Source organism: Mustela erminea, chromosome 9 (genome assembly GCF_009829155.1).
Source record: "Mustela erminea isolate mMusErm1 chromosome 9, mMusErm1.Pri, whole genome shotgun sequence".
Taxonomy (NCBI): domain Eukaryota; kingdom Metazoa; phylum Chordata; class Mammalia; order Carnivora; family Mustelidae; genus Mustela; species Mustela erminea.
This window is the reverse complement of record NC_045622.1, coordinates 56,796,285-56,820,892: the sequence shown is the minus strand read 5'-3', so window position 1 is coordinate 56,820,892 and position 24,608 is coordinate 56,796,285. Positions and strand designations below refer to the sequence as shown.

Sequence of the window (24,608 nt, the reverse complement as noted above, 5' to 3'; positions counted from 1 at the left end):
AGCTCTAGAACAAGGGGATTAAAGGGCTGCGGCGGTCGGTGGTCGTGCCCCGGGGTGGTGGGAAGCAGGCACAGCGAAGAATCAGTTGAGGCTGTGGGATCGTTTATTGGGGCTGTGTCCAGCCAGGCCACAGCGCCAGCCTGGGCCGGAGCCCAGCGTCCCTAGGAGGCGCGGGGGTGGGGGAGGGGAGAAAGCGCGGGAGGATCCGCCACCCCGGCCCCACTCCATCTTGTCTTGGTCCCTGCGGTGGTGCCGCGCTCAGGTAAGCGAGGTGTCGTCATCGCTGCCCTCGCCGCCTGCGCCCCCCAAGCGCTCCTCCCGGCTCTCTGTCACAGCGCTCTCATCGATGTTCTCCAGCGAGTCCGCGTGCTGCACGGAGAGCTCCGACAGCGCCAGGCTCGGCAACGGGCTCTGCTCTGGGTGTAGCCACGGCTTGAAGTGCGGCTGATGCTTCTGCTTCCACTCCGGGTACTTGACGCATGCCTTGTACATCTTCTTCATGGCCTGTGGGGCCGCCGCACAGCAGAATCAGGGGTGGACGCGAAGCGGGACTGCGTCTTCTCCAAGTCCCGGCCTGCGCCCTCCAGCGGCTCAGTCCCCAGCTCCCGGTATCCTGACTCTGGCCCATTTCATGACTCCGCTCCTCAGCCCTGACTCCGCCCCCTGACTCCCAGTCCCCATCCTTGACCCACCCCCTCATCCGAGCCCTTTCCCCCAACTTCGGTACCCCAAAGTGCCAAGGCCACTCACCTTGGGAGCCAGGAACTGAGAAGATTTATTCACTACCCACTTGGGTAAGGAGCCTATGAGAGCAGGGAAGGGTAATGAGGAGAGAAGGAAAGCAGCCACCTAAGGGACCCAGCCCCCGCCAAACGTATATACTACCCCACTCCTTCCAGCCTGGGGCTTCCACAGAGGGTACCCTCTTCTCCCTGGGAGTGGGGGGAGGCTGTGAGTCAAGTCCTGTAAGACTGCATCATTCTCACTTTCTCTTTCCACCTCAGCCCAAGGTCTCTAGGATCAATTCTGTTGTGTCCCCCCAAACCCACCCCATTTACCCCTCCCATCCCTCTGCTGTGCCCCAGAGGACTGCATGGAAGAAAACCACGGGGTCCTAGGTGACCATAGGCTACAAGTAGGTTGAAATCATGACCCACCAAGCTCCCACCCACCAGGTCCCCTCCACTGACATCCCTTCTCATACCCAACCTGTGAACGGCCTTGATGCTCAGCCCTTCATCTACCTGTCCTTCCAGGTCCCCTGCCCCAGGAAGTCTAGCTGCTACACATGCCCCTTGGCTGAGCACCCCACCTTGGCCCGACCTGGAATCCACAACCCAGTTGTCTGCCCTTTCTCATTCCCAAGTGTCTACTCTGCCTAACACCCATCACAGTCAGTAAGGAGCAAGAGGGCCCTGGGCCTGGCTCACTGGACCCTCAGTGGGGCGTGGGCACACCCAGGCAAAGATGTTCAGGGCTTACCCATCCTCTAGCCAGTCACCCGTTCGCGCACTCACTCCACATCCACTCTGTGACACCTACTCTGGGCCAGTCCCAGGGGCCCAAAAAACAGCTCACTGTCTGGGGCCCAACAGTGTGCCAAGGGCTCTGCTGGAGGGGAATGGGCCCACCAAGCAGAGAGCCAGCAGTGACCTGGGTATCACAAAGGAGGTGACATCTGAACCAGCCCCATGGGCATGAGGGAGGGAGGAGAGGTGTGAGGCTGAGGGAAACCATTGCCTACACAGGGAGGTGGGACTATGTAAGGTATGAGGAGGGACTGTGAAAGCTGGGGAGGGGGCTTAGACTTTACTCTGAGAGCAATGGAAAGCCAGAGAAGAATTCTAATCAGAAGAGAGTCATGTAGAAATATGCGTTTTGGAGAAATCCCTCAGTAGCTGTAAGGACAGACAAGGTGGCCGAGTACAGAAAGGACAGATTCAGGAGCTATTTAGGAGGTAGAATCAATAAGAATGGGTGGCCAGATTTGGGAGCCAAGCAGAGGGCACTCCAGTCAACCCCCAGATTCTTGGCATGGGTGACTGGGGGTTGGAGGCTTAGGATAAGCCATAACCTAGAAGGAGAGAGAGTTCAGCATGGGACACAGTGAATCTCAGGTCCTGGAAGCCATCTGGAGGGATGAATCCAGGAAGCCAATGGCGGCAGGGTCTGGATACTAGCAGAGACGCATGTCAGCTGACTGCAGAGCCTGGGGAACAGCTGAGCCCTCCTGAGGGAAAGAGTACTGAGACATGGAAAACTCAGGTTGCTGGGATGGGCAGAGGTAGGAGCCAGCAAGACAGACAGGGTGAGAGCAACTAGTGAGCGGGAAACAAGTCAGAGCCAGGGCGCGGGGGGCCAGGAAAAGAGCTCCAGGCCTCGTCGGGAGCAGTACCTACCACCTTGGCCTTTGTTTTTCAAACCATTATCAAGTCTCAAACCTTGGTTCAAATGATATTCTGGATGGAGAGTCCCCCAAATATAAAATAGCTCCAGACAGAGGCCCTTTTTGAACCCTAGTAGGTCAGGTCACATCCCCTGTGATATTGGAAAGGATCCCCTGATGGGCTGCTGGGGCCAAGCCCTCACCTTTGGGGTCCACCTGGGCCAGGTAGGTGATGACGCAGCTCTTGGGCCCCGTGCTCTGGATGAGGTAGCCCGTCTGGATGGACACAGCTCGGACCAAGTCTTTCCGAGGCGGGTATTTCTGGGGATGGAAGGCAAAGGGAGGTGAGACTCAGGGTTGGGGCAAAAGAAGTGTCTTTGTATGTGTACACACACACACACACACACACATACACGCACACACAGGTAGCTAGTTCAAAACCCCTGGCATACACTGCAGGCCAGGCCTGATGCAGGGGTGAGGAGAAAGGGAGGACTCAGACTAGGTCACCCCTGCCTCTCTTAAGCTCCCCCTGCTCTCCCCAGGAAGGCCCCCAGTCTGCGGTCAGGGGTCATGAGCACATAGGTGGGCAAGCACACATACTCCTCTTTGCCCAGGCCAGAGCAAGGTGGCCCAGCCTCAGAGAGGGTCAGAGAAGCCCTGCCTCTCATCCCTTGCACCCCCTTTCCCAGCCAGCCCATCTCACTTGCCCACGGGGATGGCCTACATCACCCTCTTCTCAACTGTCTGAGAGCTGAGCAGGGAGACCAGAGCCAATATTCTCACTATGTAGGAAGGAAACTGAGGGTTGGCGGCCTCTTCCTGGGCCAGTCCTGCTGGCCTGGCCATACACAGCCCCTTCCCAGAAGGGAAGGCAGGTAGACTCACGGGGTGTTTGACTGAGTAGTTCATAATGATGTAGTCAGTGCCCATGGGGAGCCAGGAGCGGAGGGTGATGACATCACGGTTCTTCAGGGGCTTTGGACACCTCCCTGTGGAGTGCAAGGGACAGTTCAGCCAGGCCACCGGCCTGCCTACCTACAAGGGAGGGCACAGCTGAGGCCAGGCACAGAGATGCCTCATCAACAGCCAGTTCTCCCTGAGCCGAACGGGTACCCCAACCCCTGCCAGAACACAGTCCCAGAGCTAAGACTAGGAGAGAGAAAGGGCAGAACCCTCTCCTCTCTCCTCTGGTCTCGGGGACCACTCAATACCTTCCGCGGCTCTTCCCTTGCTGGCCTGGCTGTTTGTGTGATCGTGAGTATATGGGAGAACGATGTTACCATGAGTATGTGTGTCTGACGATGTATGACTGGGAGCATGCGGCACGTGGCCGTGGGCTGCAGCGTGACTGTGTGCACATGTGTGGAATATGTATCCATGAACATGTGTGTGTGTGCCTGTGTACGCCAGGGAGGGCGACCCTCCATCTCAGCACTCGGGTGGCGGAGCTGCCTGGCCGCAGGAGTGAGAGCAGGGTGGGCTGCGCTCCCTCCTGGGAGGGAGGGCTTTCTCCCTCCTGGGAGAAAGAGGCTGGGCTGGAGGCCTGGATCGGGGCAGAGAGCTGGGATCGTGCTTGTGGCTGCTCACAAGAGTAATAGCCCACGTCAGCATTGACTGTCAGGCGGGCGATGTCGAAGGTCTCAATGACGTTGCTGTCCCACTTCTTTCGATACTCAATGTCGTGAAGCACGTCATAGAGCGTCTCGGCTGGCACGTCTCGGCATTCCATCCGGCACTGCGGACACACACAGGGGTGTCAGGGCCACACAAGGTTCCACGCCCCAGCCAGGAGACCCAAGGGGGGACAGGCAAGAAGGGGAGAAGATGGACAGAGAAGAACAGCAGCTCTGAGGCCAGCATGGGCTGACCTCTTGCTGAGAGCCCTGTCCAGCCCTCCCAGCAGCCGCCTGTGCCAGGAGACAGACAGCCCCTGGATCCAGAGACCATCTCCCGTCTCAGCCCCCAGTAAACCTCCCCTTCCGTCCCAGTCTCCTTCTCCAGGAAGACTTCTTGAATGACCAGGCCAGACCTTCTGGACTCCCAGATACTAAATCTCTCTCTCTGTGCGGTCCCAACCCTTGAACATCATGGCTGAGGCTTACAGCTGACTCAGCGCAGAATGTGGAATAGGTACACGTTAAATGAATTGAAAGCATAAATAAATGCCTAAATGGATGGTTTCTTTCATCCGTGATACTCACTACCGTATCATTTGTATGCTTTTTTTTTTTTTTTAACCCAACAAACATCTCTGGATTTTTAAAAAAGATTTATTTCTTCAATAGAAAGAACACAAGTAGGCAGAGTGGCAGATAGAGAGAGAGGGAGAAGCAGACTCCCTGCTGAGCAGAGAGCCCAATGCGGGACTCAATCCTAGGACCCTGGGATCATGATCAGAGCCGAAGGCAAATGCTTAAAGACTGAGCCACCCAGGCACCCCATGGATTTTTTTTCTTAAGATTGTATTTATTTATTTGAGGGAGAGAGAGTGAGTGAGTGTGGGGTGCCAGGGAGGAGAAGAGGGGGAGGGAGAGGGACAAGCAGACTTCGCATGGAGCACAGAGCCAGACATGGGGTGCAGTGCAATCCCAGGACCCTGAGATCCCAACCTGAGCCAAAACCAAGAGTCAGATGCTTAACTTACTAAGCCACCCAGGTACACCAAACATCTTTGGATTTCTTAGTTTTTAGCCTTGTTCTCAAAGAGCTTTCCATCTAGGGGAGAAAAGAACCAAGGATACTTTTTTTATTTAACCCTCAAAACAACTCTGTCAGACAAGAAATCCAAGGAGGAACTTGAGGCTGAGAGAGGTTAAGTAACTTGCCTGAGGTCACCCAGCTGGTAAGCAGCAGAGCTGGGATTTAACCCAGATCATATGTCTGTAAAAACAGAACTATGTTAAGTTTGCACTCAGCAAGATGAAACTTAGTTCATGTCCTTGTTCTGTGATTTTTCTTCACCTCAAAGCCCCAAACACCAGGATCAAGTTCCCCTCAGCAACTGGATGAGTTTTCTTGTATAGTCTAAAAGTTCTCCCAGAACTGGGCATTCAGATGGTGCCAAGGGAGCCACACATCTTACTAAAAAGGGGATCTAAGCAAACATATGAGGGCGAGTCATACTGCCTTTCCTCTAACCTTGTGTTAGGCCTTGGCACACTAATAGTGAGGAAAGGTCACAGGAAGAGCACATCACCACCTACTGGGTATTCTAGGCCTCAGTGAACTCATCAAGCCTGGGATATACTTCACTTTACAGAAAATACGGAGGACAGAGAACCAGCTAAATTTCACAAGAATACAACTGAAGGCAGACGGGAGGCACTCTCCAAGGCCACTGATGCAGTCGCTTCTACAGGTCAACGTCATAATGAAGGGTCTGGGCTAAACTGACAGGACCCAAGAACCAGATAGAAGGTGTGGTCCTGGATTGCATGCTGACCTGGATGAAACAGCTCTAAGGGCTATATTTGAGATGACTGGAGAAATGTGGATATCTTCTGAGTATTAGGTGCACTGAAAATTTACCGAAACAAAGTGATCGAATGCTGCCTGAGGAAAAGCAGGTTACAAAATGGAATGCGCAGTATAAGCTCATTGTGGAGGAAATCTATGCACAGAAAACCCCCGGGAAGAATAATCACTAAAGTGTTAACAGCAGCAATCTTAAGATGATGAGAATATGATGGTTTTCTTTTTGCTGTATTTCTTGTTTTCTAAAATGTATAGTACTGCTCCTACAATAATGACAAGATTTAAGTAGAAAGGTCGCCCAGAGGTACTGAGGGGTGCACTCACCAGATGACAGGTACTACCCTCCCCCCAGACCCCTGCTTCTCCTCTTCACGCCCTTCTTCCTCTAGCCACCAACAGAGGACAGAGTCTCCCTTTTCCCCCTCCAGGCACTATCCTAAGTGCTTTACACGCATTACCACATTTTGTTCTCACAGAAAGGCTCTGAGGTATTAGCCCCATTTTAGAATTAGGACAGCCCTCGGAGTTCCCTTTCCAACCTGGGTCTGGCAGAATGGCTCCTGCAAAGAAGTGTGGTGAGAAGAGGAAGGGCCATTCTGCCATGAACGATGCAGTGACCAGAGAATATGCCACTGACATTCACGAATGCATCTGTGGAGTGGGTTGCAAGAGGCGTGCCCCTCAGGCACACAGAGAGATCCAGAAATTTACCACGAAAGAGATGGGGACTCCAGATGTGTGCAGTGACACCAGGCTCAGCAAAGCTGTCTGGGCCAAGGGAATAAGGAATGCTCCATACTGTACTCGTGCGCAGTTGTCCAGAAAACATAACAAGGGTAAAGTTTCATCAAGTAAGCTTCATCGGCTGGTTACTCAGGTGCCTTTCAAAAGTCTACGGACAATTCATATTGATGAGGACTAACTGCTGACTTTCAAAGAAAGGTCTAAAACGCAAAAGGGAGGAAGGGAGGGAGGGAGGGTGGAGGAGGGAAGGAAGGAAGAAACCCACCCCCCCCTCCGAAAAAAGAAAGCTCAAGGACAGACTCCAGCCTGCAAAGATTCACTGTGTGACTCTGAACAAGTCACCCGCCCTCTCTGCTTTTCAGCTGGATGAAAGGGTATGACTCCAGATCCAATCAGTTCACTAACAGGCCCCAATTCCAGCCCTATGCAGAGCACAGAAGAATCAGAGTTGACTCAGGCCTGTGCTCCAGAGGCTTTCAGTTGAGGGAGGAGAATAACTTGACAATGGAAGGGTAGTCCAAACCACCTGATGAGGGCACAAAGGAGGAGGTCAGCTCTGCAAGGTGAAGGGAGGCATCGGGCTGCACAGAGAAACTGTCTAGAAGGCAGGTGTCTGCCGCGGACCCTGGAAGAGAGAGCAGCCAGGAAACAGGCACAGAGGCAGGCGAGAGAGAGGTGTGTAGGCAAGCCAAGTGTCTGCTCCAGTCCCTCTGGTGTGTTGTAGCCTAATGGTCAAAAGGTCCTGGTTCCAGGTCTAAGAGAAATGTGTGATTCTGGGGCTGGGTCAGCAAGTAAGGACAGCAAGTCCAGAGTGATAGGGACCTTGCCCTACAGATACAGGATCCAGCATGAAGGGCTCCCACTGGTTCAGGAAGCGACTTGTCAGGGTTTGCCCAAGGCTTTGCCAGTTTTAGCAATGAAAATCCCACATTCTGGGAAACCCCTCAGTCCCAGACAAACTAGGACAGTTGGCCACCTACCACAGGCTAAAGCTGGAACAAACCATGTATTAAAATAGTGACAACAGATTGTATTCCACAGAACAAAATAGGAAACCAAAGGAAATACAGGTATGAATAAATAAAATTAATGTCTATGGGGCGCCTGGGTGGCTCAGTGGGTTAAGCCGCTGCCTTCGGCTCAGGTCATGATCTCAGGGTCCTGGGATCAAGTCCTGTGTCGGGCTCTCTGCTCAGCGGGGAGCCTGCTTCCCTCTCTCTCTCTCTCTCTCTCTGCCTGCCTGTCTACTTGTGATCTCTCTCTGTCAAATAAATAAATAAAATCTTTAAAAGTAAAAAAAAAAATTAATGTCTGATGAGGTATAGGGTATTTACATAACTTCAAAGTAACTTCCCATCAAATACTTATAAATTACAAAGGGAAAAATGAGTAACTTCACTGTAGAGAAGCAGGGCAGACACCTCCTGAACCAACTGATCCCAGCGAACTTATTAGTAAGGAGACAAATTGGCACTGGCTGTCGCCTGACGGGACATGACGAAGAGAATACAGGCAAAACTTATGTGACGTTTCTGCCAAAGATGCATAAACACAATCGAATCATTAGGAAAATCAGACAAACCCCAAATAAAGGACTTTTACAAAAGTCCCCCATGCTGAGCATCAGGGTCTGGACAGGCAGGAAGGACTAGGGAACTCTACCAGACTGAAGAAGACTTCAGATGGACTGACTTATGGACGCAGGAGTGAATGCTGTGGGGGCAGTGAGGGAACAAAGCGAGGGGAGGGCTGGGACGGAGAGAAAGGTGGTGGAGAAGATGGCAGAGGTCAGACCAGCGATGACAGCTTGGGATGACCTCTACCCAGTAGTCCCGTGGAGGTCTGGATGCTGCAGTGGCCTGTCAATGCACACGCACGCTTTACCCCAAATTATGAGTGGGCATCACTCCCACACTGCCAGGTAGGAGCCCAACACCCAGGAGCCGCAGCAACCAGAATCACAGGGCAGTGAAGGCAGTCAAGCAGGGATCTAGAACCGGCTCTTCCTGTCCTCTCAGCTCTCAAGGAGCACTCGAGGGCGGCCTCTGGGGAAATAGGACTTGTCTAACCAAAGCCAGCTTGCAAAGCTGACTTGGCTCTGCAGGTCCTAAGAGGTGTTCTCTGGGCCCTGAGTGTGTGTGGAGGGGCCATGACAACAGGATTCTGCTCTTAGCTTAGAACCCTACCTAGGACTGCCTCCTCCCCCTGGCCAGGCTCAGCATCCCCAGGGCCTGGGTACACACTGAAAGGGGACCCACACTGCCCAGACACTGCCCATTTTCCCTAGGGCCTGGGGCTCCTGTGGTTTCCTGAGACAGCAAGCGGTAGTCCAGTAGTCCAGGTATGCACAGCCCCGAGGCAGAACCCGCAGGTAAGTATAAACTCTGCATTTCATCTTTTAAATAAAGAGGGAGGGATAAACAAACAAATAAATCAAAAGGGAGGGATGCCTGAGTGGCTCAGTCAGTTAAGTGCCCGAATCTTGATCTCAGCTCAGGTCTTGATTTCGGGGTTATGAGTTCAAGCCTCTTGTTGGCTTCCATAATGGGCACAGAGCCTACTTAAAATACATACATACATACATAAACAGGGAAACGTCAAAGGTTTCCCAGGCTGGTGGCAGGCTCCTAGGCAGGCCAGCAGCAGTGCCCTGCTGGCAGGGCAGTAAGTCTGGTGGGAGTGGGGGCACTGTTGGTCAAGAAGCAGGCAGGCTGTCTGGCTGGTCCAGGAACGGAGTGGAGAGTGACCATCGGTGTTCTTACCCTGCCTGGCTCCTGGCCGTGCTCTTTCCACAGCCCCGTGGAGGCAGCGCAGCTGAGCCAAGAGGGGTAAATTACACTCGGCATTGCTCCTGCCCATGGTGGCAGCCACCACATGTGCGAGCTGTAATTCTAAGAGGCTTCAGGAGCGATGGTGCGGGTAGGGATTAGTCACTGGAGAGCACCCCGGGGGGCAGGCCTGTAACCGGGACCCACAGCCACTGAACCATGGGCAAGTCAGTCACTTGGGCTGGCCCTCTGGGAGCTCCCCCAGCAAACAAGAACCAAAGGGGGGCTGCTTTGGCTACTCAGTGAGGGTGCCACTAGTTGCAGAACCCTCCGAGATTGGGTACAGCAGGGAAGCTGACTTGTAGCTGAAAAAACTGAGGCCCAGAGGGAGCAGGTAACACCAGGAAACTACAGACGGCGTCCCCACTTCCCTTCTCGCTAGCCCCAGGAGGCAGAAAGCAGAGTGCTCAGAACCCCAGGACTACCACACCCATAGAGCCACGGTCAGCAGGGACTGGCCAAGTGAAGAAGGTCCTCAGGGAAGACTCCAGCAGGTTTTGAGTCTGGCACTCCCATCTTCCAATTCCACTTCCTCCTCTGGGCACAAACTTCCAAGTCTTAGTTTCTTCACATGAAAAATGAGGGTAATAACAGTACCTATCTCATGAGGCTGTTGGGATCAAATTAAATGAGATAATGGGGTGATATGCCGGTACACAGTAAATACACAAACACAGCGGCTGCTCTGGCTTTAGCAGGCTTCCGTGAGCAGCTGTTTACCCTTCCACAGACAGGTCCTGTTGGCACGTGCGGCCTCAAATTTTGTGCCCTGCGTGCTCCTCTTGCCTCTCCCTGGCCATGCCCGTCTGTCCATTCATCCATTCACCATTCTCTGGAGTCCACTGTGTGCCAGGCCTGCAAGTGGGCAGTAGGGCCTCCGGAGTGAACCAGGAGCCCCAACAAGCGGGTGGCACAAGGGACAAGGACACAAAATCCCATTAGAGGATGAGTTGGGGTTGGGGGAGAGGAGCACAGTGACTGTGGGAGTAGAGGGCAATAAAGCTAAAAGGGAAAGGAATGGAAATGCCTCTAGGGGGGAGAGGCCGTTTCAGCAGAAGGACTGCTGGGCACCAAGCTGTGTCTCATTCTGCCCCTCCCTCTCTCCCAACTCTTGCCCTGTGCTTCTCTGGAGGCCTTCCCAGGGCTCAGCTTCCTAGAGAAGAAAGAATCTCCATGGGAGGGAGGGAAGTGGTAGGGAGAGGGGTTGCAGTTTCTCCCAAGACCCAGGGAGATAGCTGACCCCAGACAGGGGAAAAGAAGTCAGGTCACCTCCATGGGGCGGCCATAGGGCCTTGAGGGCCAAAGGTCAGGGCCGTAACATGCAAACTGACGGGGAGGTGGATCCAAGTTTGGCCTTTATCCTCAGACCTCACACAGCAGGTCTCCCGTATCCTTGCCTGTGGGATATGTGGGGCACATATATTATCCTGAAGTCCTAGCTACGGACCCGGGCGATGAGCTCTTCTCCACCACTCTTCAGTGACCACTGGGGAACGTGCGGCCCAGATAAGGTAGGGGGTCTGTGTGGGCTCTTACCATCCCACAGGCCGTGTTGACTGCTCAGCACGCTGCATTGTAGTAGACAGTGTTGTAAAAGGAATAACTGTTATGCAAATCATCCGTTCCTAACAGAACCATATTCAAATTAAAGGGAAGTGTTCCTGCCTGTGGGTGGGTCACTCAGTATCAAATCACTCATAGCCCTGAACCATAGCCACAACCTCAATAACCATTATCATATATTAAGGGCTCAAAATCACTACCTAATTCATCATCACAAAGGAGACAAGAGCTCCTGGCCCATGGACCCCATAGGAACTGACATTTAAGTCAAAGTGCCTCTGCCAGTTGTGAAGGTCACCAAGCTGCGACCTCTAATGTCACTAACACTGTCTCTGAGCCTCCCAGCCCCACAGTGGGTATCATCATCCCCATATTACAGATGCAAAAACTGAGGCCCAGAGAGTTATAAGGATTGACCTCAAGGCTAACAGTGGTGAAGCAGGGAACCAGCACCTGCTTGTGCCTGACCCCAAAGTGTCAAGACTTTCTGCTACCTTCCTCAGGGGGAAGGACTGGCCCAGCCCAAACACCACGCAGGAGCTGGAGACTTAACTGATGGTTATTATGCAGAACTCACTGGATTCAGATGGCTTGCTGCCCAGGAAAGCAAGGCCCATATATTCTTCCTTGGAACAAAATTCTTCACTGCATCCTTGGACCTCACTCGGCTCAAACACAGAGCCCTTCCAAAACTTAGCCCTGGAGCTCTGCACCTGGAAGACCCCTGGGGAGGTTCCGGCCATCGCGATGCCCAGCCAGACCCAGCCAGGCCCCACGGCTCACAGCTGACTCAGCAGATCCTTTCTGGCCTTGGCTTGGGCAAAGGACTTCAGCTCTGAGTCCCCGTTATCTTCATCTGTCAAACAGAGATAATCCTCCCCTCAGAGAGGAGCTGCGAGGATTAAATGAGTCTTGTACATAAAGCCTGGGCAGCAGGTGCCCTTCCTCCAGCCCCAAGCCCCAGCAGTTTCCCCGACTTCTCAGGCCCTGCCAACAGGAGCACCTTCTTGTTAATCCCCAAAGGGCAGGACATGCAGGGCCAGGAAACAAAGTTTAAAAACACAAAAATGCCCTAGATCCCTCCACAGGGTGGACGAACAGAGAGTGGGGTGGGTGGGCCTCTTCCACCAGGGAAGGGCCCTACACAAATGCACCAGCTCCCCCCTCACGGCCAGGCAGCACAGACTCCATGTCAGCCCGGGTGCTGAGAAATGCAGACTGGCCTGGGGCACATGGCCTATGAGAGGCTCCCCTTCAGCAGCCCCTCGACCCTCTCTACTCTGGGTCCCCTCCCAGGACCCCCACTGTCTGTCCCAAAGGCCCCAAGAGGCCCGCATCGAGCTGAGCTGATGGAGAACTTGCCCTTGCCTCTAGGTTTCTGGGGCTCCCAGAATGGAGACTTCTAAGCCCTTCCTCTAAGGCCCCCTACCAAATCTCAAGAAGAGCTCAAGGGCACTGACACAGGCTCAGAGAAAGTGGGCAGTGGGGTGTGGGAAGAGAGAGGTCTGATCAGTCGTGCTTTCCCAGGGCTTTCCTTCCCAGGCTCCTTCCCTATTTTGTTTCTGAACTTCAGCCGGGCTGCAGCCCTCCTAGTCCTTAAATCCTTCAGGTTGGCCTGGGGCCCTCCTTCCTGTCTCCTCCACCCCACAGGCCTCCCTCCATCCACACACACTGCAGTGCACTGACTTGTCCCGGCGCTATGGCCCCTTGTTCATCTTGGCCTCCCCTGTATCTGGCATGGTTTAGTCAAGAACTGTTTCTGAATGGAAGGGATGAACAGATGAAACAACGAGAGGTTGTGCCCGTGTAGGCTTCCTCTGACTTTCAGAGTGCAGCTCTGAGCCATGGCCAGTGGTCCTTAGTGCTTCTGTGGAATCAGAAGGAAAAGTTGTTGTGAAAACCTCCTGGATTCTGGTAGAATTCTCTATGGCACTTGAGGCTGATGATTCCTTCTGCTATTACCCTTGCATGAAATGCAGTGTGTGGGGTGGGGGTGGGAGGTCAGAGACAGGCTTCAGGGAAGACTCCTTCTGGGACTTGCTGAAAGATCTTTCATAGTTCCGATAAAATAAATTTAAATTGTACTGAGGTCCCAATTTACATTTAGGAAAATAACAAAAATATAGAAAATACCCACAGCTTGTGAGGATGTGGTAAAATTGTTATAATCATTAGTGACAGCAAAAATTGACTCCACTATTCTGAAAACCAATTTGGCAAATATTTTTAAAATCATAAAAATGTCTTTCAGGGGCACCTGGGTGGCTCAGTCGGTTAAGTGTCTTGCCTTTGGCTCAAGTCATGATCCCGGGCAGCTTGCTTCTCCCTCTCCCTCTGCCTGCCGTGCCCCCTGCTTGTGCTCTCTCCCTCTCAATCTCTCTGTCAAATAAATAAATGAAATCTTTAAGAAAAGAAAAGGGAAAAAAAGAAAAATGTCTTTCAACTCAGTTCCTAGAATCCCAGGACCAGAAATTTATACTCAGGAAAAAACATACCAAAAAGCTGTTACAATATTAATGCCTATATTATTGCATTTATCATTAGCAAAATATATGGAGAGCGACCTGGAACAGCATCCACAGCTGGGCCGGTTTGGGTTAAGACACATCACCAATGACGACTGCCCAGCTACTAAGAACTGGGGGCTCCCCAGGGCGAGGCTGGCTCTGAATCCTTGGAACCTAGACTAGGACAGGCAGGGAGCAGCTGAGGGAAAGGTTCGGGAATTAATAATTCTGTAGCAATATAAGAAACTTTTACTGATGTAATGTTAAATGAACGAAAGAAGATACAAATCTGTACCTGTGCCAAGGGCTAAACCATGTATAAATTGTCTACACCATTGAATGAGAGTTGGGAGAGAACAAAGAAATGTTTTACACAGGAATTGAGGCTTTGGGTGATTTTTCATTTTTGGATTCTTGGTATAACAGTTTATACAAGGCATTGAAACTATAATTGTCCCCCCTGCGTTGAGAGTGTTGTCCAGAATCCAGAGGTCCTCATTCCCTGGACCTGGAAGTCTGGGCGGAGCTGAGCTGGGGCCTGAGGCTGCCCAGGCTGAAGCCGAGTCAGCCTGGAAATGCTCCCTATCACCTGCTCATGCTGGGAGTGGAAGGGCGGGGGGTGTCGTTCTGTGTCCTCAGGCTGCACCAGGCAATGAAAGCCACGGGCTGTGGGGCAGGCCAAGAGGGAAGCCAGTCCGCAGCTACAAGGCTGAGCACTCAGTGGAGTCCTACAGGATAAAGCAAAGAACAGAAGGCACTCAAATGAAAACGAGGGGGAGGAGCTCCGGGCAGAGGTGCCAGTGTGAGTCTGGGCCTGGCAAAGACCTGGACTGGCTGGAGGAAGGGGAGGAGGGGAGGGCTCAAGCAGTTCCATCAGGTAACCTGAGCGAACAAGGAAGGAGGCGGGAGAAAACAGAGCCGTCCCTTGAGAACCTCAGACTGTTCATTCATTCATCCGTTCAGCAAATGTTAACAACGTGCCAGGCTCTGTGCTAAGAGCTTTACAAATTAACTTAATTCCATCCTCTCAATTACCTGGGAGGAGGGAGATTATGCCCATTTGTAAATGGTGGCCCAAAACAGTGAAGTGAAGGAACCCACCCAGACCCCAGTATGAGCCCCAGTTGCCTCCTGAGTCTGCTCCGGCAGACCGCATGGGGCCCTGTGCTGCTCTCGGTCCAGGGCTGAGAGGCTTACACCGGCTCTGCCTCCTTGCTCCAGCACCCCCACCCTGTCCCAGTCTCCAGCACCCTCCATGGACCCCAGCACACCCCTCAGGCTCTAGACCAGCAGGCCCCAGCTCTGCAGCAGCAAGCAGCATCGGGTGTGAACATCACACAAGTTGACCTCCTGGCCTGGACCTCCTGCCGCCGTGCTCCAGCCCTGGGGGAGGTAGGAGAGGTGGATAGAGGTGGAGTTGAGGGCAGGAGAGCTGGGAGAGGCGGACAGTGGGTGGACCTGGAGGAGAGGGAAAGAAAAGGGGTGACTCGAGAGACAAGACAAGGGCCAGGGCTAACACACAGACACAAAGACAAAGACATATTGGAGAAGCACCTTCTAGGGCTTCAGGGACTACCAGAGGCCTGATGCCCCAAAGCACTCTCTCTAGTAAGCTCCAGACTTCATCTTCCATGGCCTCCTGGGCATCACACCCGAGCATGAACTCACCCTGTCCAGCGCTGCCATATTATCTACCCCAATGCCCACTGCCCTCCCCTCTCCTCTGGCACCTGGAACCCCGGCACAGTTCTGGACTCATTCCTCACTCCAATCGGAGTTCCACTCAGCCACCACCTTCCAACACCTCCTGCTCACCAATCCGAGGCAGGCATCCCCATCCTCCCTTGAACCACTGCAGCCGCATCCTTGTCCCTGGTTTCCTGGCTCCCAGGCCAGTGCTTGCCCTGCCCAAGGGAACTTTCTAAAAGCCAGAACTGAGGGTGGCATAGGCTTCAAAGTCCCTGCTGTCTCTCTCTGCCTTCGGGCCCAGATCCCAACTCCAAAATGTCCTCCTCCTCTCTGGCTCCGCCTCCGCTCCTTCTCACTCTGTCTGTACTCCTGCCTCTGGGAGCCCTTGGCACTGAGGGATTCGTGGAGAACTGCTCAGTTTGCAGCCTGGCTTCTGCCAGGCTCCCAAGGCCCTGCCCAGACAGCCCCCGCCACCACCATGCTGTCTGCCTTGGGGTCCCCACCAGAGTTCTCTTGGAGGGCTGTCCCTGTCACCATCGGTCTCCCCGCTAGGCCTCAGGGGTAGGGCCTGGGTCTGACCCATCTTCAGGTCTCCAGCACCTGCACACTGGCTGAGGTGGGGCAGAGTGGGTGGGAGGCATGAGAAGAGGTTTGTTGACTGAATAACAGGGACAGAAAAAAACATGGACGGAAAGGGACAAGTAGAGACATAAAGGAAGAGGTGGTAACCCTCGGACATGGGGACAGGAAACACACCCCAAGAGGAGACTCTGAGAGCCAGAGGTAGGCCCAGGGACCAGGCCAGGAGGCTAGATGGAGGCAGGGAGGGCAGAGCTGTGGTAGAGCCAACCCTGAGCCCCAGGCCAGAGCCGCCAGGAGACAGCTGAGGAGACATAATTGGATCAGAGACAACTCTGCTGCAGTGAGGGGGCGTGACTCACACACACAGTAACACCAGACACAGAAACACACAGTCCCACACTCAGAGGCATATACACACAACCTCAGACACCGGCACGGGTGCGCGTATGCGCTTGTGTACACACACACACACACACACACACACAAAATACAATTTACTGACCCTCGTCAGAGCTGGCACGGGGGCACCTGGGAGGAGGCTCATATCACACACACAATCGCCCGCAATCCAGCTCCCCACACAAAAGATGCACATGGAGAAGGCCAGACAAGCCCTATCACATCACCCTGTCCTCATGACACACAACCACCATCTGGCATCTTATTTAATTATCGGTTTGCTTCTGTTTTCTCTGGTCTCCGCCTCAGAATGTAAGCCCATAACAGCAGGGTCTGAGCTGTATGATTTACCACTAAATTCCTAGATATAACACAATACTTGGCATACAGTATATGCTCAATAAAAATGTGTTGAATGAATGAATGTGGAAGACACACCTGGGAACTCCATCCACTCTGGTTGTCAGGCCTCTGCCTTAAGACATCACTTCTGGGACACCTGGGTGCCTCAGGCAGTTAAGCATCTGTCTTGGGCTCAGGTCATGATATCAGGGTCCTGGGATAGAGCCCCATGTTGGACTCCCTGCTCAGCGGGGAGTCTGTTTCTCCCTCCCCACTGCTGCTCACCCTGCTTGGGCTCTCTCACACTCCCTCTGTCAAATAGATAAAATCTTAAAAAAAAAAAATAAGGGGCGCCTGGGTGGCTCAGTGGGTTAAGCCTCTGCCTTCGGCTCAGGTCATGATCTCAGGGTCCTGGGATCCAGCCCCACATGGGGCTCTCTGCTCAGCGGGGAGCCTGCTTCCCCTTCTCTCTCTGCCTGCTGCTCTGCCTACCTGTGATCTCTCTCTCTCCGTCAAATAAATAAATAAAATCTTAAAAAAAAAAAAAGACTTATCACTTCTTTGGTCCAGAATCAGGTCACAAGCAATCTGGGGAACCAAAGATAGGGATGGGGTGTCCAGGAGATGGTAGAGGGGATCTCAAGAAACCAAGGACAGGTGCAAGTTGTGGCATGAAACCCAAAGGACATGATTTCAGTGGCCCAGGACCACAGTACTCATCCCACTTCCCGTGTGTGTGTATGTGTGCGCATGCATGTATGTGTGTGCACATGTGCTGCGGGGTAGGGTGGGGCAGTGAACATGTGCAGGCATTGCTCATCTGCCCCAGGACATGACTCTAGAGACAACAGAGGTAGCAAGTCTTCCAGGACCCCAGGCTGAGAGGCAGAGGGGCAAATGGTAGGCTAAAGCCCCAGAGAGGAGCTCCAGGTGCTATGTCACCTGCCCCAGGCTCTCTCATGACAGGTGAGAGGAGCTTGGATTTGGCATGGGACCCACCACTAAGTCCTAGGCCTGCCACGTTCCTTCACTGTCTATGTTTCTAAAGGTCCAGGGGCCCCAGAGCACTGAGGCCAGCCCCAGCATACCAGAGGGGATAAAGTGAGGCACCAAGAGGAATAGCCTGACACCTGGTCTGAACAGCCGTTCTTCTGCCTGTTGATGGAGCAGGTTCTTCCACCCAGTCAGGAGCAAAGGTAAAGGGTCGGAGCTGGAATGAGGTTTCTAGCCTGTCTATCATGACGGCAACCTGGTTGCCCAGCGTGTGGCTGCTGGTCCCTCAGGAACAGGCTGGAGTGGCCCAACCGAAGGTCCCAACTCATGGAAAACTGCCAGGCTTCTGGAGTCGTGGCGCCCATGGCCCTGGCTCCAGGTGGCCCCGCCAGGCGTGGAGACGCAGGAGAAGAAAGAAAACCCATCTGTCTCCAGGACTCCCTCCTTTCTCTCATCTCCTGAAACTTTAAAGACTCTCGGCTGGAAACTGAGCTGGGGCTCGTTAAAGTTTAAAAGCCAGAGCCTGGGGAGCTGGGCGTAGATGTACAGAGCCAGCCTGTGGGCTGAGGGCTCTTCTGGCCCCAGGAGGACACTGACTAGAGGAACCCACCTTCACCCCACTCACACTCACGAGGTTCTTGCCCCCAAGGCAGGCATCAGGGGGCTATACAACCACACCCTCTCACAGCCCAGCCTGCACAGCCCAGCCTGCACATTGCAAAGGGTCATGCTAAAACCGCCAGCTTCCATCCATCCTAGCTCCTCTGTCTCTCTGGATGCAGTCGTCAGCCCTGGAGGCATTCCCCATAGCCTCTGCTTTAGGATAGACCATGGCACCTCTGTCCAGACAAATACAGATTCCTCCTCCTCCTCCTACCTGCCTTCTTGAAAACCGTCCCCTGGCATCCTGACACCCAGGACCTGCAGGACCCACATCGTAGGGCCTTGGTCCTGCTCTCTACTCACCTCTAACCCCCTGCATCCCCAGCTCTATCCTAAGCCCCCTGCCAGTCTCCTGATACGCTGCTCTAGGTCCCACCTCCAGGCCTCCTGCAGCTGCTCCCCTGTCCGGAATGCTCCCAGGGCTATCAAACATGTACATCTCATTCTCCACCCAATTCCAGATGTATCACCTGAGCATTCCAGGAAGACTTCCCCAGGCCCCAAGGCTGGTTCAGGGCCCCCCTCCAGATCTCCACAGCTCCTGTGACAAGTGTCCATCCATGCACAAGGGAGCTCCTTGAGAACCAGGCATGGGCTGGAGTCCCCTCTCTGTCCCTTACCTCTCATACAAGGCCAGGCAGAGAGGCTATCAGTGAGTGTTCGCTGAAGGAGTGAATGGATGAGATGCCCTCAGAGAGGCCCCACTATCCACGTCTGTGGAATGAGGAAGTTAAAGCTGAGGTGGCAGCAGCAGCATGCTCAAGGCCATGTGGTTGGGCCTCCGGACCATGTGCTTTCTCCTCTACAGCCTCAGCCTTGCCCAGGGACCTCCTCCAGAAAGACCTCCCTCAAGTTTCCAGCCCCCTCTCACCTTTCCCTTCCCTGAGCTCCCTCACCGGAAGGTCCTGACCCTGACTGTCTGGAGGCATGCTCTCTGGGAGCCTGTTTGGTGAAGTAAACAGGCCTCAGCTCTGAGCCACTGCCCCCAGTTGCCTCCATGCCAAGTCAGAGGTAGAGTCAGCTGGGACAGTCTTCAGGACTGAACCCTGGATCCAGGCACCCCATCTAGAGAGCTCTCTGATGGCACAGAGTGGCAAGGCCTTAGCTCACCTTCCTTACTCTGTGCCCAGTAGTACAGACCCCTCTAGCATGGTCTGAGGCCCAAACAACCTCTACAAACCACCTGCCCAGCAGCTTCCTGTAGAGATGGGGAAACTGAGCCCCAGATGCACAGAGTTCCAGCCTGAATCTGAACTCACTGAATCCAAGGCCCTAAAACCAGATTTGCTCACACTCTTGCCTCCACAGAGAACACTGACTTGGAAAAGTGAAGTGACCTCCAAGGTCCCACTGAGGACTGGGCTCTTGGTCAGCTGGGTCCCCTTCAGGGTGTCCTCCCAAAACAACACTGCACAGGGAGACCCAGGAAGGAGAGAAGGGTATGTTGGGACCCATGGGGTTCTAAACACAAAAGGGCCCAATGGTGTTTATAAGCAAGCCCAAGGGAACAGAGAGATCTCAGCTTCGGAGACCCAAGGGCCTGCATTCTGATCCTGCCTCAGCCAACTCTAGCTGTTTGGCCTCGCACAAGTGAATTCCTGCTCTGAGCCTCAGTTTCCACATCCGTTCAATGGTGTTACCACAAGACAGCTGTGAAGACTCAGTGGGAAGCCATAAGGAAAACATCTGTTCCTGCCCCCACATTCCCCATGACCCTGGGGAGTCTGTTAAGAGTGGTAAAACTGTTAAGAGTGAGAAGGGCCAAAAATAAATAAATAAATAAATAAAATAAAATAAAAATAAGAAGAGTGAGAAGGGGATCCTTGGGGATCCATCAAATAATCCCACATTTCACAGGGGAGCTACTGAGGCACTTAAGAGGGAACAGACTTGAAAGTTTAAAACCTGGGGTGGGAGTGATATGGGAGCCGGGGGACAGAGAGGTCAAAAAGGGAGGGGCTGTGGAGCTCTCCCCAGAGCAGAAGGGGAGGAGCCTTTGGAAAGGAAGTCAGAGAAGACAGGTCCCCACTGCCCAGCTTCCTGTAGCAAGAGGAACCTCAGGTTCTCAGGCACACTTTCCCAGGAGACATCCCACCCCTGCTGCAGCCAGCAAAGTCCCTCAAGGCCCCCCCATCACTGGGCCCACTCCTGCCTCTGTGGTCCACCTGTGGACATCTGCCCATGCAGTAGGCAGGGGTCACCTGCCATTGTCATTCCTCTCTTCACTGGGTTCTGGAAACTTCTGAGGACAGGGCCAGGTCTCCTCCACATCTCACAAGGCTGGCCAAGCACAAGGCTAGGCCGGCTGCAGCAGCAAAGAGCCTGAGCACAGGAGCAGCAAGGGCACAGCTTGGCAGGCCACATCGCTGCCTGCTCTCTGTCCCCTCACTCCTTTCTCCCCTGGCCCCAGCACAGGTGTTCTTAGAGCTGGCACAGAAGGACAAACAGCCCAGAAAAGGGCAGGGACCCACCTATGGTCATACACTGAGGACACCACCACCAGGACCGGACCCGGCTGGTCCTGTTTAAATGACCAGCAGACCCCTGAGTTTTGCATTCCTTATACACACAGATTCCGGCCTGGGCATCAAGAGACCTAGGTCTGGGTTCCAGTTTGCCTTCTGCCTTAGACCCAGGATCCGTGTTCAGCATCTGCCTGTGGGACAAGGCCTGCCCTCTCGGGAGGTGGTGTCTGCCTCCTCGCCAGGGCCCAAGGCACAGTGCAACCCCCAGGCCAGGCCAGGCTGGAGGCCAGGAGGGAGGGCAAAGGTGGAGGTGGCCTCCAACAGCCCCTTCCCTTTGTCTTGGCTCTGAATGCTGGTCCCAGAGCCACAGTGGCTCTCAGGGACCTCTGGATACAGGAACAGGGAGAAGATAAGTCTAGAGGAAGAGACACAAGAGGAGATCAATCAGGTAGACAGATAGGCAGGACCCCCACCCCCCACTCTGGGATCACGAGAACAAGGCATGTCCAGGCTTTCCCAGCTCAGGGGGATGGCTCCCAACAGGCTGGGGCAGGATGGCGTAAGGGGCCAAAGATCAACAAACAGCTGTGGGTGAGGCCCAGCCCCCCGGAGTGACCCTATCAGCCCTGGGACTCTGGCTGCAGACCTGCTATGTGACCTTGGGAGGCCACCTCCCCTTTCGGGGCCTCCAGCTTTCTCATTTATCAAACAGGAATGGGATTATGAAAACACCGCAGTACTTCAAAGAGTTATTGACGGGGTCAAATGCTGTAATGTTGACTAACAGAGTGAGCCAATCAGACAGGGCCAGGTGCTCTGGAGCCAGGCTGGCATGGGTCCTACTTCCACCTCAGCCGCTCTGGGACCTAAAGCAAGTGACTCTTGGCCTCAGTTTCTTTGTAGGATGGAGATAAGCCTGCCCAGGACTGGCCAGAGGGTAAATTCAAAGGTGGAGAGAGACAGTCCCTGCCTGGCTCAGGGCAGGAGCTCCTGTCAGAAACGGGATTCACTGCGTGGAAACTGGGACTCCTAAAATCCTGAGGATGGGGAGCTCAGAGACCTCTGCCCATCTACCAGAGCTCCACTGGGCTATGCTGAGGGGATCAGGAGTGGGGGCTGGCCCCGTGGGATACCCATAGCCAAGGCCCCAGCCTCCATCCTAGGCCCCAGCTCTGCTCACCTCCTGTCCCCAACTCTATCTCCATTGTGGGGAGCAGAACAGAGAGAGCCAGGCTGGGTTCCAAGCCTGGCTCTTCTAAGACCTAGCTGTGTGACCCTGGGCTGGCCCCTGTCCTCTTCACAGGCCTCAGTGTTCTCACTTGCGCCCCAGTGAGGAGGGAGTATGAAACAGGGATAGCAAAGGGCCTTCTGGCCCCCTCCAAACTCTGCTCAGTCTGAGAGGGACGGAAGATCCATGTCCTGCCTGGGTACCACAACACCCAGTTTTTCCAAGTCCCCTTCTCTCCCAAAGAAGGCCACCTGACAAGTCTGATCTGACCACAAGGGGTCTCTTGTGGGAGTCTGGCCCCAAGACCCACCAGCTCCAGTCCAGTACTGGGCTGGGTTTATTCATTAACCAAACCAGATGGAGGAAGCAACTCGGCCCTATTGACACAGAGGGTGGGAGTATACTGGACTTAGTTCAGACCTTCTGCTTCTGGGGAGCCTTAAGCCTTCCCCAGGTCACAGTCTGGAAAAGAACCTTCTTCTCACAATAACCTTGCTCAACTTTCATTCAGTTTGTTCCTTCCTTCTTTCCGTCCTTCTTTCAACCAACATCCCTGCTCTATCTAGGGACACAAAGAGAGACAGGATCTGTCCCTGTCCTCAGAGAGCAGCAAGCTGGAACACATCAACTGCCCTTTGCTCCCCTGCTCCTCAGCATCAGATATAGATCAGATCCCCAGGAACCCCTAGCCCAAGGGCCCTCAGGCCTGGGCAGAGTCCCAGATGGAGACACACACACACACAGACACTCAGAGAGAAAGAGATAGTCAGATAGCTGGGATCCAAACAGAGAGTCACGGTGGGGGGGTTGGAGTGGCAGGGAAGCAGAAAGGCATGGGGTCAGAGAGGGAAGGTCAGATATCTCCAACCCTGGAATGAAGTCAAGATGCCACAGTTAAGTCTGAGAGTAGGTCCTGGGCAGAAGTTCCCTCTGAATACCCTGCCCTTCCCCCCCGCCCCAAAAGAAATGCACTCCTCTGCACTGAGGAGGAGGGCAGCAGAAAGCAAAGAGCAAGGGAAAGGCAAGGGAGGCGAAGGGCACAACCTATCGCCAAGAGCCCATTGAAGGGAGACCTGCCCCCCTCGAAGTGTGGCATAACAGTAATGCCTGATAGGTTGGAGGGAGGTGGGCTGCATGGGGGAAAGTCACAGGAATGTGTGGAGTGGGGTTGTAGGCTCTGAGGGAGCCGATGTACCAGCATCTGCCTTGCACCTGCTGGCCTCCCTTGGCCCCCTCCTCCGTGAGCCTAGCCCTGTGTAAAACACGGACATCCAAGCCCTGACCTCAGGATCTGCCAACTAGGATCCTGAGTCCCTGCAGAAGACTCTGGGTGCAGCAGGGGAAAGAAGAGGGACGACCAACACATCAGGCGGGAAGGAAATCAGGTCCCTGGCACCCAGAGCTGCAGAGTGGAGACAGAACCAGGAATTAGGGAGAGAAGGGCTCAGTCTTCCCACCTGGGATAACTCAAGTTGGGGACCCGATGAAGTCTTGCCAGGGCAGAGTGGTCCTAGAGGGAGACCACTCCCCTAGACAGGCCTGGCAGCAGCCCACCTCCCCAGGAGCAGGCAAATGCATGAAGAAGACTGGGCTCCGGCTGAGTGAAGCCAGAGTGAGTCACACCCCCTCTTCTGGCCTCAGTTGGCCTCTGTATAACGAGCCCTTGCCCAGCAAACTGTGCCTCCTCCTGGCGGGAGACTCCTTCTGAGGCTAGGTGCACAACCAGGTGTCTGTGGCCCTGTGGGGGAGCAGAAGACTCCCTGTCTGAGGTGGCTGGGCGCCCTGGAGGCTGCACGTGGGGCAGGGCAAGCCTACCTTGATCTTGTGCAGTGTCCGATCCATCTCCACAGCCTGCACCCACACAGACACGCCGGCCTTGCTGTAGGTCAGATTCCAGCCCTCCTCGGCCTCACACTCCGACCGGAAGCTGCGGAAGTCCTGGTCGTCGGGCACCTGGACGCTATCGCGGCCCAGGACTGGCCGAGGCCCTTGGGGCTCTGTTGAGGCAGCGGACTTCTCCATGGGGAGGCCCAGGGCCCTGATCCTAGTCCAGCTCTCCTGGGTCCTCCGCGGAGGCTCCGACAACGTCGACGCGGCTGCAGATGCTGACGCCACCTTCCTGGGACCTGCAGGACCGGTTTGAGGTCGGGAGTCAGTGCGCTGGGGGCGCGGGTGGGGCTGTCCGGGGTCCTGGGCGGATGGAGAGTTCCAGACCAGCAGGAACTGGCCCCCTAGTGAGCGCGGACCAGCACCGGGCAGTCACGGGGCCACCCCCAGGAGAAACCCCAGACCTCCCTGGGGCCGGAGTGGGGGCTGCGTATCGGGTGCTGGGGGTTCCGCGAGACCTCTTCGGGAACCCAGGGGAGGCCAGGACCCGAGGTGACGGACGGTCCGGCGGGCGCTCCGCGCAGCGCCGGCCGGACCCGCTCAACTAACTCGGCAGCGGCGCCGGCGCGGGCTGCGCCCGGCGCGGGTGGTGGGGGCGGGGTAGGGCGCCCGCCCAGCCGGACGCTCACCTGTGCCCGCTGCTCCGCCGGGACTGGGGTGCGAGCGCCTCCGCCGCTGCCGCCGCTGCCCGGGCGACCGGGGCCGCGCGGGGGCTCCGGGGGAGGAGCAGTGGGTCCCGCCGCCCGGCCCCGCCCCGCCCCGTGCCCCCCCCAGCCCCGCGCGCCCCCTCCCTCCCTCCGTCCCTCCGGGCTCGGCTCGGGGGCTCCCGGGCTCCGCTCCCCGGGGCTTGGTATT

General features: G+C 54.8%; 2 protein-coding genes across 2 annotated transcripts; one reads left to right on the top strand and one right to left on the bottom strand.

The window, feature by feature from the left end:
* Positions 1 to 85: 85 nt before the first annotated feature.
* Positions 86 to 23,984, bottom strand: STARD10 (StAR related lipid transfer domain containing 10). Its single transcript, XM_032360456.1, has 6 exons — positions 23,682 to 23,984; positions 3,977 to 4,124; positions 3,275 to 3,378; positions 2,590 to 2,707; positions 751 to 803; positions 86 to 504 (listed from the first exon to the last, which is right to left on the bottom strand). The coding sequence occupies exons 1-6, from the start codon at positions 23,886 to 23,888 to the stop codon at positions 259 to 261; spliced, it is 876 nt and encodes a 291-aa protein (XP_032216347.1). The 5' UTR covers positions 23,889 to 23,984; the 3' UTR covers positions 86 to 258.
* On the top strand, positions 6,417 to 6,785 carry LOC116600291 (60S ribosomal protein L31-like). Its single transcript, XM_032360457.1, has one exon. The coding sequence runs from the start codon at positions 6,417 to 6,419 to the stop codon at positions 6,783 to 6,785; it is 369 nt and encodes a 122-aa protein (XP_032216348.1).
* Positions 23,985 to 24,608: the final 624 nt, after the last annotated feature.